Source organism: Haliotis rufescens, unplaced genomic scaffold (genome assembly GCF_023055435.1).
Source record: "Haliotis rufescens isolate VD_foot unplaced genomic scaffold, xgHalRufe1.0.p SCAF_16, whole genome shotgun sequence".
Taxonomy (NCBI): Eukaryota; Metazoa; Mollusca; class Gastropoda; order Lepetellida; family Haliotidae; genus Haliotis; species Haliotis rufescens.
The window spans coordinates 32,340,399-32,360,242 of NW_025963846.1; the positions used below are offsets into that span (position 1 = coordinate 32,340,399).

Genomic DNA, 19,844 nt, shown 5'->3' on the forward strand with positions numbered 1-19,844 from the left:
TGTTACCCTGTCTGGCGCTTGGCATTAAGGGGTTTAAAACAAGGACTGGTCGGTTCGGAGTCAGTATTCTGTGTCTGAGGGGGTATTCATGTTTAATGGTATCTCAGTGGGCTGGGACTATAAATCGACATCAGTCCGGACTAGTACAAGTAGACACACACACACATGCGCACGCAAACAAAAATCTTGGACACGATGTTAAATCCGATTTGCAGATTGTTTTGCATACTTATTAAAATACGCCTGAGTGTTAACTTGTCTAAATACTTACTTATCTGTGTGTTCGCTTTTCTGAGTGTTCACTTGTCTGAGTGTTCGCCTGTCTGAATACTTTCTTGCCAGAGTGATTGCTTGTCGGAGTGTTCGCCTGTCTGCATGAATACTTAATTGTCTGAGTGTTCGCTTTTCTGAAAGCTTACTCGTCTGAGTGTTCGCTTGTCTGAGTGTTCGCTTTTCTGAATACTTATTTGTCTGAGTTTTCGCTTGTCTGAATAATTACTTGTCTGAGTGTCCGCTTGTATGAATGCTAAATTGTCTGAGTGTTCGCTTTTCTGAAAGCTTACTCGTCTGAGTGTTCGCTTGTCTGTGTGTTCGCTTCTCTGAATACTTATTTGTCTGAGTGTTTGCTTGTCTGAATGTTTACTCGTCTGAGTGTTCGCTTGTCTGAATGATTACTTGTCTGAGTATTCACTTGTCTGAAAACTTACTTGTGTTCGCTTGTCAGAATATCTGCTTGCCTGAGTGTCCACTTGTGGACGTGTTCGCTTGTCTGAATACTTCCTTGTCTGAGTGTTCGTTTGTCTGATTACTTACTTGTCTGAGTATTCGCTTGTCTGAATGCTAAAATTTCTGAGTGTTCGCGTGTCTGAATACATAATTGTCTGAGTGTTCGCTTGTCTGAATGCTTACTCATCTGAGTGTTTGCTTGTCTGAATACTTACTTGTGTGATTGTTCGCTTCTCAGCATATCTGCTTGCCTGAGTGTCCGCTTGTGGAAGTATTCTCTTGTCTAAATACTTACTTGTCTGAGTGTTCGCTTGTCTGAATACTTACTTGTCTGAGTATTGGTTTGTCTGAATGCTCACCTGTCTGAGAGTTCGCTTGTCTAAGTGTTCGTTTGTCTGAATGCTTACTCCCCTAAGTGTTCGCTTGTCTGAGTGCTCGTTTGTCTGATTACTAACTTGTCTGAGTGTTCTTTTGTCTGATTACTTACTTGTCTGAGTGTTCGCTTGTCTGAATGCTTACCTGTTTGAGAGTTCGCTTGGCTAAGTGTTCGTTTGTCTGAATGCTTACTCCCCTGAGTGTTCGCTTGTCTGTGTGTTCGCTTGTCTGATTACTTACTCCTCTTAGTGTTCGTTTGTCTGATTACTTACTTGTCTGAGTGTTCGATTGTCTGAATACTTACTTGTCTGAGTGTTCGCTTGTCTGAATACTTACCTGTCTGATTGGTGTAGATACCTGATTTCTGCTTAGGATATGTATCTCCTAATTAGACATCTACATTCAGAGCAAACTGCAGGAAGAAAACCTTAAAACATATTCTCCAGGGTCGGGACACAGGTGTCCGTCCGGCCGTGTCACATTACATTGGCTTTTCCTCTGTGATGGATTTGATGGAAAGGTTATCATTGGTGAAACTTTTCAATAGACGACAGTCAAACCCTTTGTTACCATCTGGGAAACGCAAACTAGAACAATGTTCACGTAATCAATGAATAGTCATTGATCATGTATTTATGACGCAAATACAAACAGAAATCACGACTTCTCAATTAAAGGTTCCGAAATTGCGAGGGTCGATCTCGTATCTGATAAGCACTGAGTCTTGTCCTTTCTTTACGACAACTGCCCGTGGTCGCGTCAACAGAATTAATTCAGTTACCTCCCTTTGTCCACCCATCGCGGAAAATCGCTGATCGAGGAGAGTCATCGGTCACGTCGTGACTCCCGAGTCGCGGATGGGATCGGTGATTCCTACATGACCATGATTGTTTCCCGTACATTATGCTCTGTGAATCCTCCACATTAGGCTCTGTGGCTTACGTACATTATGCTTTGTGACCTGTACATTACGCTGTGTGACCCCGTACATTATGCTCTGTGACTCCGTACATTATGCTCTGTGACTCAGTACATTATGCTCTGTGACCCCGTACATTATGCTCTGTGACTCCGTACATTATGCTCTGTGATTCCGTACATTATACTCTGTGACTCAGTACATTATGCTATGTGACTCAGTACATTATGCTCTGTGACTCAGTACATTATGCTCTGTGACTCCGAACATTATGCTCTGTGACTCCGTACATTATGCTCTGTGACCCCGTACATTATGCTCTGTGACCCCGTACATTATGCTCTGTGACTCCGTACATTATGCTCTGTGACCCCGTACATTTTGCGCTGTGGCTTACGCACACTATGCTCTGTGACCCCGTAAATTATGCGCTGTGACTTACGCACATTATGCTCTGAGACTCCGTATATTATGTTCTGTTACTTACGTACATTATGCTATGTGACCCCATACATTATGCTCTGTGACTTACGCACATTATGCTCTGTGACTCCGTATATTATGTTCTGTTACTTACGTACATTATGCTCTGTGACTTAATAAATGAGCTCAAGGTTCCAGATGTAACGAGTGTATTATATTCTGTACAGAAACAGACCTGTATCAAGTCAACGTCAATTCTATCCTGTATCAGGTCAACGTCAATTCTATCCTGTATCAGGTCAACGTCTACTCTATCCTGTATCAGGTCAACGTCTACTCTATCCTGTATCAGGTCAACGTCAATTCTATCTTGTATCAGGTCAACGTCTACTCTATCTTGTATCAGGTCAACGTCTACTCTATCCTGTATCAGATCAACGTCAATTCTATCTTGTATCAGGTCAACGTCTACTCTATCTTGTATCAGGTCAACGTCTACTCTATCTTGTATCAGGTCAACGTCTACTCTATCTCGTATCAGGTCAACGTCTACTCTATCCTGTATCAGGTCAACGTCTACTCTATCTTGTATCAGGTCAACGTCAATTCTATCCTGTATCAGGTCAACGTCTACTCTATCCTGTATCAGGTCAACGTCAATTCTATCCTGTATCAGGTCAACGTCTACTCTATCCTGTATCAGGTCAACGTCTACTCTATCCTGTATCAGGTCAACGTCAATTCTATCCTGTATCAGGTCAACGTCTACTCTATCCTGTATCAGGTCAACGTCTACTCTATCCTGTATCAGGTCAACGTCTACTCTATCTTGTATCAGGTCAACGTCAATTCTATCCTGTATCAGGTCAACGTCTACTCTATCCTGTATCAGGTCAACGTCTACTCTATCCTGTATCAGGTCAACGTCAATTCTATCCTGTATCAGGTCAACGTCTACTCTATCCTGTATCAGGTCAACGTCTACTCTATCCTGTATCAGGTCAACGTCAATTCTATCCTGTATCAGGTCAACGTCTACTCTATCCTGTATCAGGTCAACGTCTACTCTATCCTGTATCAGGTCAACGTCTACTCTATCCTGTATCAGGTCAACGTCTACTCTATCCTGTATCAGGTCAACGTCAATTCTATCCTGTATCAGGTCAACGCCATTTCTATCCTGTATTAGATCAACGTCATTTCTATCCCGTATCAAGTCAACGTCAGTTCTATCTCGTATCACGTCAACGTCTACTCTAACCTGTATCAGGTCAACGTCTACTCTATCTTGTATCAGGTCAACGTCAATTCTATCTCGTATCAGGTCAACGTCTACTCTATCCTGTATCAGGTCAACGTCTACTCTATCTTGTATCAGGTCAACGTCAATTCTATCTTGTATCAGGTCAACGTCAATTCTATCTCGTATCAGGTCAACGTCTACTCTATCCTGTATCAGGTCAACGTCTACTCTATCCTGTATCAGGTCAACGTCTACTCTATCCTGTATCAGGTCAACGTCTACTCTATCCTGTATCAGGTCAACGTCTACTCTATCCTGTATCAGGTCAACGTCAATTCTATCTTGTATCAGGTCAACGTCTACTCTATCCTGTATCAGGTCAACGTCTACTCTATCCTGTATCAGATCAACGTCAATTCTATCTTGTATCAGGTCAACGTCTACTCTATCCTGTATCAGGTCAACGTCTACTCTATCCTGTATCAGGTCAACGTCTACTCTATCTTGTATCAGGTCAACGTCTACTCTATCCTGTATCAGGTCAACGTCAATTCTATCCTGTATCAGGTCAACGCCATTTCTATCCTGTATTAGATCAACGTCATTTCTATCCCGTATCAAGTCAACGTCAGTTCTATCTCGTATCACGTCAACGTCTACTCTAACCTGTATCAGGTCAACGTCAATTCTACCTCTTATCAGGTCAACGTCTACTCTATTTCGTATCAGGTCAACGTCAATTCTATCTCGTATCAGGTCAACGTCAATTCTATCCTGTATCAGGTCAACGTCAATTCTATCCTGTATCAGGTCAACGTAAATTCTATCTCGTATCAGGTCAACGTCTACTCTATCCTGTATCAGGTCAACGTAAATTCTATCTCGTATCAGGTCAACGTAAATTCTATCTCGTATCAGGTCAACGTCAATTCTATCCCGTATCAGGTCAACGTCCACTCTATCCCGTATCAGGTCAACGTTTACGTTCGTAATAAGCGAACATTGGTGAGCTAAATACATGTTATTGTGTTTGTTGCTAGTACAGAATAGCTATCATCCAAAAGCTCATAAATGATCTAACCTCAAAAGTGCTGGTCATTCGGACAATGACAACAGACAATATAGTTCCAACTGAATCTTGTCTTTAGGCATTGGTCTAACTACCATGTAGGCAGTCATCAACAGGGTTACTAGGGCAACCAAAGCAGGAACCTTCGCTTACGTCATTAGGGGGAACACCTTTATACCCGTGGTTTCATGGATTAGCTAAAAATATCATTAAAGATAAAAAAGGGGAGAAATATGCAACTAAAACATTTGTCTTGCGTCTGTTCTTTGTGGTAACAGGATACTGTTTGTGTTATTGGCGTGAGAACGGGATGTCTATTGGACATTATTTTGACCAATGTATATTGATAATTCATAAACAGTCACCTCATAGTTAAAATGCGGTCGTGTATATTCATTTTGTTTCCGTGTACAACTATATCGTTCATCTGCTGTGGGGGGCACAGGTGGCCCAGTTGTCTAAGGCGCCTCGATTCGCTGTGCAGAGTTGCGTCCCTTAGGCATGCCAGAAACCTATGATTGTTGGTTCGATTCCCGGTTCGCCCCGATTATGTTTCTAGGTTTGTCAGCACCATACCTGTGCTCTTGGGTTTCATCGAAGCGGAAACGCCCGAAACCTGCATCACTTCGGGCTTTCCTCCCACATTACGCCGACACGCCGTGATATAACTGGAATAGTGGTAAAAGCGGCGTTAAACCCAACTCACTCACTCATCTGCTGTGTAAATGTAGGAGGTGGTGAGGGTTGCATAGGATAAGCTTGCAGGTAAAATACACAGGAGTCCGTCCACAGATCCAACCATCTGTAGTCCTCGTCTCTTGAAATAAGTGTCAGCACACGCGCTACTATCTTCCTAAATTAAACATCGCGATATAAGTCCGATATGGTTATACATGTAATTATTCAGGACCCCGTGGGCGGGTAAGATGATTTTTAACTTTGAATCTTCCTTACTTTGATATCAATATACTTGATACAATATATCTTGTCCCGTCGCCTATCTGTAACAAGGAGCCACGCCTCTTAAGGAAAGTACATCGAGGTCAGAGGTCAGGCCCGTGCAGATGATGGGAGTGCGCCTCTCCTGTACAAATATAATTCTGGTCTATTTCACATGTCTGTTTCTCGTGCCAATTCCCTCCATAGAAAGCGTTGTCAATGTCAGAATGCAAGTGTACGGCTGGTTCGGGGAGCGAGTCGGGCTGTGTTCGCGGGCCTGCTTTGTATATTCCAAAAAGCGATATCAAATAGTATTCTCTTCTTGACGCGAAGCAAACTGTGACAAATTATGACAGATATCTTTTGAAGTGAGAAGGTGTCTTTCTACCAGAAGGTGGTAGGATGGACGGGAGGCACTCCCTGTAGAGATTGTATCTTGTATGTGGCTATCGGAGCAAGCATGGAGATCGGGATATATGTTGTTAATGTCAGTGATCACATTTTCAGTCGTAGTAGCAGTAGTATTTATGTTAGTAGCAGAAGTAACTGCATGAGTGGTGGTAATAGCTGTCGCCATACAATTAACACATACCATAGAAAACATACTTAGCCTTGTTATCCGCGGGTCTATTGGCTTCCCTAACGTCAACAGGTATTCACTATACCGGGATGAGATGACCACTAAGTCAACAGGTATTCACTATACCGGGATGAGATGACCACTAAGTCAACAGGTATTCACTATACCGTGATAAGATGACCACTAAGTCAACAGGTATTCACTATACCGTGATGAGATGACCACTAAATCAACAGGTATTCACTATACCGTGATAAGATGACCACTTAGTCAACAGGTATTCACTATACCGTGATGAGATGACCACTAAATCAACAGGTATTCACTATACCGTGATAAGATGACCACTTAGTCAACAGGTATTCACTATACCGTGATGAGATGTCCACAAAGTCAACAGGTATTCACTATACCGTGATGAGATGACCACTCAGTCAACAGGTATTCACTATACCGTGATAAGATGACCACTCAGTCAACAGGTATTCACTATACCGTGATAAGATGACCACTAAGTCCACAGGTATTCACTATACCGTGATAAGATGACCACTAAGTCAACAGGTATTCACTATACCGTGATGAGATGACCACTAAATCAACAGGTATTCACTATACCGTGATGAAATGACCACTAAGTCAGCATGTATTCACTTAACCGTGATAAGATGACCACTAAGTCAACAGGTATTCACTAAACCGTGATGAGATGACCACTCAGTCAACAGGTATTCACTATACCGTGATGAGATGACCACTCAGTCAACAGGTATTCACTATACCGTGATAAGATGACCACTAAGTCAACAGGTATTCACTATACCGTGATGAGATGTCCACAAAGTCAACATGTATTCACTATACCGTGATAAGATGACCACTAAGGCAACAGGTATACACTATACCGTGATAAGATGACCACTTAGTCAACAGGTATTCACTATACCGTGATAAGAGGACCACTAAGTCAACAGGTATTCACTATACCGTGATAAGATGACCACTTAGTCAACAGGTATTCACTATACCGTGATAAGAGGACCACTAAGTCAACAGGTATTCACTATACCGTGATGAGATGACAACTAAGTCAACAGGTATTCACTATACCGTGATGAAATGACCACTAAGTCAGCATGTATTCACTTAACCGTGATGAGATGACCACTAAATCAACAGGTATTCACTATACCGTGATAAGATGACCACTTAGTCAACAGGTATTCACTATACCGTGATGAGATGACCACTCAGTCAACAGGTGTGCACTATACCGTGATGAAATGACCACTAAGTCAACAGGTATTCACTAAACCGTGATAAGATGACCACTAAGTCAACAGGTATTCACTATACCGTGATGAAATGACCACTAAGTCAACAGGTATTCACTATACCGTGATAAGATGACCACTAAGTCAACAGGTATTCACTATACCGTGATAAGAGGACCACTTAGTCAACAGGTATTCACTATACCGTGATGAGATGACCACTAAGTCAACAGGTATTCACTATACCGGGATGAGATGACCACTAAGTCAACAGGTATTCACTATACCGTGATAAGATAACCACTAAGTCAACAGGTATTCACTATACCGTTATAATATGACCACTAAGTCAACAGGTATTCACTATATCGTGATAAGATGACCACTAAGTCAACAGGTATTCACTATACCGTGATGAGATGACCACTCAGTCAACAGGTATTCACTATACCGTGATAAGATGACCACTCAGTCAACAGGTATTCACTATACCGTGATGAGATGACCACTCAGTCAACAGGTATTCACTATATCGTGATAAGATGACCACTAAGTCAACAGGTATTCACTATACCGTGATGAGATGACCACTCAGTCAGCATGTATTCACTATACCGTGATAAGATGACCACTCAGTCAGCATGTATTCACTATACCGTGATGAGATGACCACTCAGTCAACAGGTATTCACTATACCGTGATGAGATGATCACCACCAGAAGTGATTGACAAGGGAGTGGCGGGATACCCTCAGTTGTTCATAAAGAAGATTCGCTTGTCTGTGTCCGACATCCCTTTACAAACTCAGTTCAAAATCCGCCTGTTCCTAGAAATAACCGATTTGTTACGAGTAATATCCCGACCAGGGGACCCAAGACTTCAGATCAGCCACGGTTTTGTCCCCATTCCCTGGGTCCTTAAGCACGCTTGACTGCGCTGATGAGATTGGTAGATGTATTGTATATCGCTTTGGGACGGTGGTAAGTCGGTGCGGTCTCACGACAAATGACTCTCCGATATCAACTCCGTACAGGCGCGAATTATTACTAATGCGAAACATCTTAATGGGATATTTGCAAGGTGTTGGAAAATAGAACAATCAGCTGACATATTAATAACTGGTGAGAGGGGATATTGCTGTGGGGCTGCGACAGGGCTGCGGTCTATGTGTGGTCGTCTTCACGTTGTCACTTGCAGGGGGCTATTATGGAGACGTCAACGCTCGGCAGTGGCGGCGAGGCGCTACCAGCTGGGGGCGTCCTAATTGAGTACAAATCTTTAAAGGCTAGACCACTTCGCTTATGTGAACACGGTTTTGTCAAATTTCTGAAATATTTTGTACCATTAAAGATAATCGTTCATAAGCTTTACGAGAGGCGAGGCAACTACAACAACCAGCACCACTAGTATAGTCAGGACGGCGAGGCATAATCCATTGTTAGCAATAATTGCATCTCCCAAATTGGCCTCCTATGGGTCTTCCCCAGCCTCCTTGTGCCTGGGCCCTCCACCCCACAACGCGCAGTATTACACACTGTTTTATTACCAATGCACATTAGACTTCTGAACTGCAAAAAGTGGGCCTTTGTGTTTTGATGGGCAACCAATGGATGCAGCATTAGCCGAGGCGCGTGGGAGGTCCCCTCATCCACTGTCACTGTACTTGCTCCGGGGGCTGAGGACTCACCCTTGAGATCATTGTTGAGGTTTTCTCGAAAGGTATACAGTTTGTTAAATCGTTTCTCTTGTAAACTGTAACCATATACTATGCTTCACACAAGTAGATCACACAATAGTGACTCCGACAATGTGAACTGACTGAACAACGCTATAAAGTTGATACAGTGTATAACATCACGTAAGGTATAAACATCATAGAGGGTATAAAAACGATATGGAGCATAAACATTCCGAAGATTATATAGAGTATAGAGATCATATAGAGTATAAAGACCCTATAAAGTATAAAAATCAAATAGAGTATCACTAACATATAGTGTATAAAGGCCATATCAAGTATAAAGATCATATAGAGTATAAAGTTCATGCAAAGTATAAAAACCATCTAGAGTATCAATAACATATAGAGTATAAATACCATATAACGTATATAGATCATATAGAGTATAAAAAATCATATAGAGTATCAATAACATAAAGAGTATAAAGACCTTATCAAGTATAAAGATCATGTAGTATATGCATACCATATAAAGTATAAATATCACACAGTGTATAAAGATCCCAAATGCTGAAAGATCTTACAGGGTCCATTAATCACTGGACGTGATCAGCCTCGATGTGGTTTCTCCTTGCGTCAGTACAAGCCAGTGGGTATCACGCTGGATCGTATCATTCCTAAGAAGAAGGAATTAAATGCCACGCTATCCTCTTGAACAAAATAATTTAAATCAACTTTACTCTTAATAAATAAGGATGGTGTGGGTCAACAAAAAAGGAACGTTTATTAAGAACTTCCTGAAGTGCTAACATGTTACCGGTTGAGTGAAATTGATACACCTGAATGCATGCGCACTAAAATGACATTAAACATGCTTTCGAGCACTTGCTGATAACAACACCATCAGATAAACTCGCTGTAGTGGGGGAGTTGCGAACGTGCCTGTTGCTGCCCGCAAGAGTTTTTTTCTAACTCAAAAGGCAGTGTAGGGATACGATTATCATCAAGTTGATAACACATGTTCCTGTGGACACGTGTTTTATTCCTTACAAACCCACGCTAACACACACAAAGAGGTGTGTTTCCGCAGTAAGTTACCGTTTCATCCCAAGGGAAAAAAATGACACGGTCAGTGGATCGACCGGAAACGCACAACATGGCTTTCGTAAGATATGCGCATGCTCGGCCTCTTCCATCCACGGCCCGCGGTGTTCAGCAGGTGTTATCAAAGCAAATGATGTGTAATTGCGCATGCGTGTTACATGTACGACAAGCCCAGTAAATCATGAGCGATAATTTATGGCGCCATACATTACGTGTTGAAAGAGAATCGGAAGTTCGTTGTCAACTCCGTTGAAGAGAAACAGTTTGGTAAAGTACTGAATGACGGGTGTGCCGATACTCGACCACAAGCATCAACTAGCAGATAATGGACATACAGAACACTCACATGGTAGTGCTGGAGATGTAGCTATATGTTATCAGTAGTAGCTGCAGTAGCTGACCACAGTAGTTACAGCACACATGGTCACGGACAGTAGCTGACCACAGTAGTTACAGCACACATGGTCACGGACAGTAGCTGACCACAGTAGTTACAGCACACATGGTCACGGACAGTAGCTGACCACAGTAGTTACAGCACACATGGTCACGCACAGTAGCTGCAGTAGCTGACCACAGTAGTTACAGCACACATGGTCACGCACAGTAGCTGACCACAGTAGTTACAGCACACATGGTCACGGACAGTAGCTGACCACAGTAGTTACAGCACACATGGTCACGGACAGTAGCTGACCACAGTAGTTACAGCACACATGGTCACGGACAGTAGCTGACCACAGTAGTTACAGCACACATGGTCACGGATAGTAGCTGACCACAGTAGTTACAGCACACATGGTCACGCACAGTAGCTGACCACAGTAGTTACAGCACACATGGTCACGCACAGTAGCTGACCACAGTAGTTACAGCACACATGGTCACGCACAGTAGGTGCAGTAGCTGACCACAGTAGTTACAGCACACATGGTCACGGACAGTAGCTGACCACAGTAGTTACAGCACACATGGTCACGGACAGTAGCTGACCACAGTAGTTACAGCACACATGGTCACGGACAGTAGCTGACCACAGTAGTTACAGCACACATGGTCACGCACAGTAGCTGCAGTAGCTGACCACAGTAGTTACAGCACACATGGTCACGGAAAGTAGCTGACCACAGTAGTTACAGCACACATGGTCACGCACAGTAGCTGACCACAGTAGTTACAGCACACATGGTCACGCACAGTAGGTGCAGTAGCTGACCACAGTAGTTACAGCACACATGGTCACGCACAGTAGCTGACCACAGTAGTTACAGCACACATGGTCACGCACAGTAGCTGCAGTAGCTGACCACAGTAGTTACAGCACACATGGTCACGCACAGTAGCTGACCACAGTAGTTACAGCACACATGGTCACGCACAGTAGCTGCAGTAGCTGACCACAGTAGTTACAGCACACATGGTCACGCACAGTAGCTGACCACAGTAGTTACAGCACACATGGTCACGCACAGTAGCTGCAGTAGCTGACCACAGTAGTTACAGCACACATGGTCACGCACAGTAGCTGCAGTAGCTGACCACAGTAGTTACAGCACACATGGTCACGCACAGTAGCTGACCACAGTAGTTACAGCACACATGGTCACGGACAGTAGCTGCAGTAGCTGACCACAGTAGTTACAGCACACATGGTCACGGACAGTAGCTGACCACAGTAGTTACAGCACACATGGTCACGCACAGTAGCTGCAGTAGCTGACCACAGTAGTTACAGCACACATGGTCACGGACAGTAGCTGACCACAGTAGTTACAGCACACATGGTCACGGACAGTAGCTGACCACAGTAGTTACAGCACACATGGTCACGCACAGTAGCTGCAGTAGCTGACCACAGTAGTTACAGCACACATGGTCACGCACAGTAGCTGACCACAGTAGTTACAGCACACATGGTCACGGACAGTAGCTGACCACCGTAGTTACAGCACACATGGTCACGGACAGTAGCTGACCACAGTAGTTACAGCACACACGGTCACGGACAGTAGCTTACCACAGTAGTTACAGCACACATGGTCACGGACAGTAGCTGACCACAGTAGTTACAGCACACATGGTCACGGACAGTAGCTGACCACAGTAGTTACAGCACACATGGTCACGGACAGTAGCTGACCACAGTAGTTACAGCACACATGGTCACGCACAGTAGCTGACCACAGTAGTTACAGCACACATGGTCACGGACAGTAGCTGACCACAGTAGTTACAGCACACATGGTCACGGACAGTAGCTGACCACAGTAGTTACAGCACACATGGTCACGCACAGTAGCTGCAGTAGCTGACCACAGTAGTTACAGCACACATGGTCACGCACAGTAGCTGCAGTAGCTGACCACAGTAGTTACAGCACACATGGTCACGCACAGTAGCTGACCACAGTAGTTACAGCACACATGGTCACGCACAGTAGCTGCAGTAGCTGACCACAGTAGTTACAGCACACATGGTCACGCACAGTAGCTGACCACAGTAGTTACAGCACACATGGTTACGGACAGTAGCTGACCACAGTAGTTACAGCACACATGGTCACGGACAGTAGCTGACCACAGTAGTTACAGCACACATGGTCACGCACAGTAGGTGCAGTAGCTGACCACAGTAGTTACAGCACACATGGTCACGCACAGTAGGTGCAGTAGCTGACCACAGTAGTTACAGCACACATGGTCACGGACAGTAGCTGACCACAGTAGTTACAGCACACATGGTCACGCACAGTAGCTGACCACAGTAGTTACAGCACACATGGTCACGGACAGTAGCTGACCACAGTAGTTACAGCACACATGGTCACGGACAGTAGCTGACCACAGTAGTTACAGCACACATGGTCACGCACAGTAGCTGCAGTAGCTGACCACAGTAGTTACAGCACACATGGTCACGCACAGTAGCTGACCACAGTAGTTACAGCACACATGGTCACGGACAGTAGCTGACCACAGTAGTTACAGCACACATGGTCACGGAGAGTAGCTGACCACATTAGTTACAGCACACATGGTCACGGACAGTAGCTGACCACAGTAGTTACAGCACACATGGTCACGGACAGTAGCTGACCACAGTAGTTACAGCACACATGGTCACGCACAGTAGCTGACCACAGTAGTTACAGCACACATGGTCACGGACAGTAGCTGACCACAGTAGTTACAGCACACATGGTCACGGACAGTAGCTGACCACAGTAGTTACAGCACACATGGTCACGGACAGTAGCTGACCACAGTAGTTACAGCACACATGGTCACGCACAGTAGCTGCAGTAGCTGACCACAGTAGTTACAGCACACATGGTCACGGACAGTAGCTGACCACAGTAGTTACAGCACACATGGTCACGCACAGTAGCTGCAGTAGCTGACCACAGTAGTTACAGCACACATGGTCACGCACAGTAGCTGACCACAGTAGTTACAGCACACATGGTCACGCACAGTAGCTGCACAACATACGAAACGTGTAGGTAATATCTACTGCAGAAACAGTTGATGGTAGTGGTTGCAAAGGAAAAAAATAATTGAAATGGTTGCAGAGGAAGGAGTTGATGGTAGTGGTTGCAGAGGAAAGAGTTGATGGTAGTGGTTGCAGAGGAAAGAGTTGATGGTAGTGGTTGAAGACGAAAGAGTTGATGGTAGTGGTTGCAGTGGAAGGAGTTGATGGTAGTGGTTGAAGAGGAAAGAGTTGATGGTAGTGGTTGCAGAGGAAGGAGTTGATGGTAGTGGTTGAAGACGAAAGAGTTGATGGTAGTGGTTGAAGAGGAAAGAGTTGATGGTAGTGGTTGCAGAGGAAGGAGTTGATGGTAGTGGTTGAAGAGGAAAGAGTTGATGGTAGTGGTTGCAGAGGAAAGAGTTGATGGTAATGGTTAAAGATGAAAGAATTGATGGTAGTGGTTGCAGAGGAAGGAGTTGATGGTAGTGGTTGAAGAGGAAAGAGTTGATGGTAGTGGTTGAAGAGGAAAGAGTTGATGGTAGTGGTTGAAGACGAAAGAGTTGATGGTAGTGGTTGCAGAGGAAGGAGTTGATGGTAGTGGTTGAAGACGAAAGAGTTGATGGTAGTGGTTGCAGAGGAAAGAGTTGATGGTAGTGGTTGAAGAGGAAAGAGTTGATGGTAGTGGTTGAAGAGGAAAGAGTTGATGGTAGTGGTTGAAGAGGAAAGAGTTGATGGTAGTGGTTGAAGAGGAAAGAGTTGATGGTAGTGGTTGCAGAGGAAAGAGTTGATGGTAGTGGTTGAAGAGGAAAGAGTTGATGGTAGTGGTTGAAGAGGAAAGAGTTGATGGTAGTGGTTGAAGAGGAAAGAGTTGATGGTAGTGGTTGAAGAGGAAAGAGTTGATGGTAGTGGTTGCAGATGAAAGAGTTGATGGTACAGCATCGAGATGAAAGAATTGCCCAATAATTGTCGTTACGTTGATGGTGCTCCAACATGAAAGAGCTGTGTGGGCTTGAACCTGTCTACCACGGGGCATTGTGTGGGCGCTATCCTGTATACCACGGTGTTAGTTATCTAGCACGTTAACAAGCCATAAACAACACCCCGTAAATTACAGATCAATTTTATTAAAAGTCGCTTTCAGTGGTATAAAAGATACAGTTCTCAGCTTCGCAACACCCCGTCCAGTGTCCTCGACTCTATACCAACCCTGGGGCGAACGGTGACCTTTTTGTTGAAGCACCTAATGTCATTTCCTCCACCAGATCAAACCTTTGTTTCTAACAATAGATAACAAACAGATCAACATGTTCAATAATGTGTACCTATCACCTGCGTATCAAGATTAATGGATGATATACGCAGAAGGGGAAGCTTCACATGAGATCAAAGGCTATAGATGAAGTGTGCAAACTACAGCTCCTTCACCGATACGCCGGAGGCAAATTGGTTTGCGTAGTTTTTGCAATAAATCAAAATTTCATTTAAGAACTTCCGTTTGTACATTTCGTTTAATCCGTCATCGTCATTTTGAATTTGTAAAAGAAATTAATAATGGATGTTGTTTTCTTCTCCAATTGAGAAAGCTTGCTTTCCAGCACATAACGACACTGCACCTACAGAGGTACTCTCGTGCTTTAGTGTTCTGTCCTAGCAGAACTCTCTGAGGAATTATGGCCGGCTTGTTGCCGTGTATCTTCTCTATGTGTACTTGCGTCCTGTCCTCTATGTGTACTTGCGTCTTGTTCTCTATGTGTACTTGCGTCCTGTTCTCTATGTGTACTTGCGTCTTGTTCTCTATTTGTACGTGTGTACTTGCGTCCTGTTCTCTATGTGTACGTGTGTACTTGCGTCCTGTTCTCAATGTGTACTTGCGTCTTGTTCTCTATGTGTACGTGTGTCCTGTTCTCTATGTGTACTTGCGTCCTGTTCTCTATGTGTACGTGCGTCAAGTTCTCTATATGTACTTGCTTCCTGTTCTCTATGTGTACTTGCGTCTTGTTCTCTATGTGTACTTGCGTCTTGTTCTCTATGTGTACGTGCGTCCTGTTCTCTATGTGTACTTGCGTCCTGTTCTCTATGTGTACTTGCGTCTTGTTCTCCATGTGTACGTGCGTCTTGTTCTCTATGTGTACTTGCGTTCTGTTCTCTATGTGTACTTGCGTCCTGTTCTCTATGTGTACTTGCGTCTTGTTCTCTATGTGTACTTGCGTTCTGTTCTCTATGTGTACTTGCGTCCTGATCTCTATGTGTACTTGCGTCCTGTTCTCTATGTGTACGTGCGTCTTGTTCTCTATGTGTACTTGCGTTCTGTTCTCTATGTGTACTTGCGTCCTGATCTCTATGTGTACTTGCGTCCTGTTCTCTATGTGTACGTGCGTCTTGTTCTCTATGTGTACTTGCGTTCTGTTCTCTATGTGTACGTGCGTCCTGTTCTCTATGTGTACTTGCGTCCTGATCTCTATGTGTACTTGCGTCTTGTTCTCTATGTGTACTTGCGTTCTGTTCTCTATGTGTACGTGCGTCCTGTTCTCTTTGTGTACTTGCGTCCTGATCTCTATGTGTACTTGCGTCTTGTTATCTATGTGTACTTGCGTTCTGTTTTCTATGTGTACGTGCGTCCTGTTCTCTATGTGTACTTGCGTATTGTTCTCTATGTGTACTTGCGTCTTGTTCTCTATGTGTACTTGCGTCCTTTTCTCTATGTGTACGTGTGTACTTGCGTCCTGTTCTCTATGTGTACTTGCGTCTTGTTCTCTAGGTGTACTTGCGTCCTGTTCTCTATGTGTACTTGCGTCTTGTTCTCTATGTGTACTTGCGTCCTGTTCTCTATGTGTACTTGCGTCTTGTTCTCTATGTGTACGTGCGTCTTGTTCTCTATGTGTACTTGCGTCCTGTTCTCTATGTGTACTTGCGTTCTGTTCTCTATGTGTACTTGTGTCCTGTTCTCTATGTGTACGTGCGTCCTGTTCTCTATGTGTACTGGCGTCCTGTTCTCTATGTGTACTTGCGTCTTGTTCTCTATGTGTACGTGCGTCTTGTTCTCTATGTGTACTTGCGTCCTGTTCTCTATGTGTACTTGCGTTCTGTTCTCTATGTGTACTGGCGTCCTGTTCTCTATGTGTACGTGCGTCCTGTTCTCTATGTGTACTGGCGTCCTGTTCTCTATGTGTACTTGCGTCTTGTTCTCTATGTGTACGTGCGTCTTGTTCTCTATGTGTACTTGCGTCCTGTTCTCTATGTGTACTTGCGTTCTGTTCTCTATGTGTACTTGTGTCCTGTTCTCTATGTGTACGTGCGTCCTGTTCTCTATGTGTACTTGCGTCCTGTTCTCTTTGTGTACTTGCGTCCTGTTCTCTATGTGTACTTGCGTCCTGTTCTCTATGTGTACTTGCATTGTCAGTGCATACCAAGTGTGCCACAAATTTTCTGTGGCGTTCGTGTATGATCAGACAGTCATGGACCAATATATGATCAGAGTGTCATGGACCATCTGGCTGTCCAGAGTCATGGTCCTGTTGAATCTCGCCAAGGACCATCTGTTTGTCCAGAGTGTCAGGGTCCATCTGTTTGTCCAGGGCGTTAGGGACCATCTGTTGTCCGGAGCGTCTTGAACAACCTGTTTTTTTCAGAGCGTAAGGGACCATCTGTTTATCGAGACCGTCAGAGACCATCTGTTTGTCCAGAGCATCAGGGGTCATCTGTTTGTCCAGAGCATCAGGGGCCATCTGTTTGTCCAGAGTGTCAGGGGTCATCTGTTTGTCCAGAGCATCAGGGGTCATCTGTTTGTCCAGAGCATCAGGGGTCATCTGTTTGTCCAGGGCATCAGGGTCCATCTGTTTGTCCAGAGCATCATGGGCCATCTGTTTGTCCAGAGCGTCAGGGGTCATCTGTTTGTCCAGAGCATCAGGGGCCATCTGTTTGTCCAGAGTGTCAGGGGTCATCTGTTTGTCCAGAGCATCATGGGCCATCTGTTTGTCCAGAGCGTCAGGGGTCATCTGTTTGTCCAGAGTGTCAGGGTCCATCTGTTTGTCCAGAGCATCAGGGGCCATCTGTTTGTCCAGAGTGTCAGGGGTCATCTGTTTGTCCAGAGCATCATGGGCCATCTGTTTGTCCAGAGCGTCAGGGGTCATCTGTTTGTCCAGAGTGTCAGGGTCCATCTGTTTGTCCAGAGCATCAGGGGCCATCTGTTTGTCCAGAGTGTCAGGGGTCATCTGTTTGTCCAGAGCATCAGGGGCCATCTGTTTGTCCAGAGTGTCAGGGGTCATCTGTTTGTCCAGAGCATCAGGGGTCATCTGTTTGTCCAGAGCATCAGGGGCCATCTGTTTGTCCAGAGCATCAGGGGCCATCTGTTTGTCCAGAGTGTCAGGGGTCATCTGTTTGTCCAGAGCATCATGGGCCATCTGTTTGTCCAGAGCGTCAGGGGTCATCTGTTTGTCCAGAGTGTCAGGGGTCATCTGTTTGTCCAGAGCATCAGGGGCCATCTGTTTGTCCAGAGTGTCAGGGGTCATCTGTTTGTCCAGAGCATCAGGGGTCATCTGTTTGTCCAGAGCGTCATTAACTTTCCTCTAATGTTATGGTCCAGAATGTTATGGTCCAGCTGAATCCCCGGAACGTCCTGAGTCATCGGTCTGTCGAGGATATCATTTTCCTGCTGAATATCCAGGGTATCATAAACATGATCCCGCCTGGATCATAGACTCAGTGGTGTAAGGTCATCGTGACATTCGTCCTCGAATATCTATTACTTCAGCTTAAAACATGAAACTTTGACATGAATTTATCTGTGAAGATGAATGAGAATGAATGAGAATGACGTCGTCATAGTTTGCAATGTCTAGTAACTCCATGTCTCCACACCTCGTAACCATGATGGAACGAACTCGACCGTGAAGATGCTGCTGAAAATTATGATAAGGATTGATGGCGAGAAGAATGCAACATGATGCTGCTGCTACTGGTGATGCTGCTGTTGTTGTTGTTGCTGCTGTTGCTGCTGCTGATGATGATGAGGAGGAGGTTGAAGAGATGGAAGAGAAGAGGGTGGTGATGATATTGGGGGACTTTGTTGTCTATGTTGTATAATACATAGACCATCAGATACCGGCTGTTTGCGCAGGTTTTGAAAATGTTTAAAATATGTCCGTAACACCGCCGTGTCATTCACGGATTCAGTGTGTTTTCGAACCATTAAGTTTATGTGTTAAAACAGACAGGGACATTGAATTTGCGTAGCCGTGGGGGGAATTCTTTGTCTGTGTCTTTGTTCATGACCTAAGTCATGAATGAATCGTGTTATAAACTATATCCTGGGGTGGGCCACTGACAGACTGTGAGCAATGGGCTCCGTGCACCAAGTGAATGTTGTCATCAAGCTGCTGGGATGCGATATTCCATTTTATCTTTCTCGCGTTCTTTGCATAGAAAGTGTCGATGTTGAGATATTTCCACGATTAATCATTTCCTTTTGTATTTGAACAATGGGCTGCAAGAACAAAAATGAAAATAGAATTTATCAGATTGTATTGCCTCTTCGGGCGATTTGTCGTATAACTTTGTTAATGAAATGACTCATGTAGTCATACTGGTCTTATTTGAAATACGGACTGAAAAAATGGAACAAGTGTCAATGTAACGTAAAAACAAACACGTTAAGTAAAAGTGTGTTTGTAAAGTGAAAGTGTGTTTGTAAATTAAAAGTGTTTTTAAAGTAAAAGTGTGTTTGTAAATTAAAAGTGTGTTTGCAAAGTGAAAGTGTGTTTGTAAACTAAAAGTGTGTTTGTAAAGTTAAAGTGTGTTTGTAAATTAAAAGTGTTTTTAAAGTAAAAGTGTGTTTGTAAATCAAAAGTGTGTTTGCAAAGTGAAAGTTTGTTAGCAAATAAAAAGTGTGTTGGTAAATCAAAAGTGTGTTTGCAAAGTGAAAGTGTGTTTGCAAATTAAAAGTGTGTTTGAAAAATAAAAATGTGTTTGCAAAGTGAAAGTGTCTTTGTAAACTAAAAGTGTGTTTGTAAAGTAAAAGGGCGTTTGTAAATTAAAAGCGTGCTT

The 19,844-nt window shown here is 44.1% G+C and overlaps 2 protein-coding genes across 2 annotated transcripts in view; one reads left to right on the forward strand and one right to left on the reverse strand.

Annotated features, from left to right (window-relative positions):
- LOC124118959 (protein Wnt-5a-like) overlaps positions 1–19,844 on the forward strand; it is a 236,103-nt gene that overhangs the window by 110,109 nt on the left and 106,150 nt on the right. The gene's annotated exons all lie outside the window — the stretch shown is intronic.
- Positions 17,282–18,337, reverse strand: LOC125380902 (uncharacterized 51.9 kDa protein in rps4-rps11 intergenic region-like). The gene has a single exon (XM_048396662.1). The coding sequence runs from the start codon at positions 18,335–18,337 to the stop codon at positions 17,282–17,284; it is 1,056 nt and encodes a 351-aa protein (XP_048252619.1).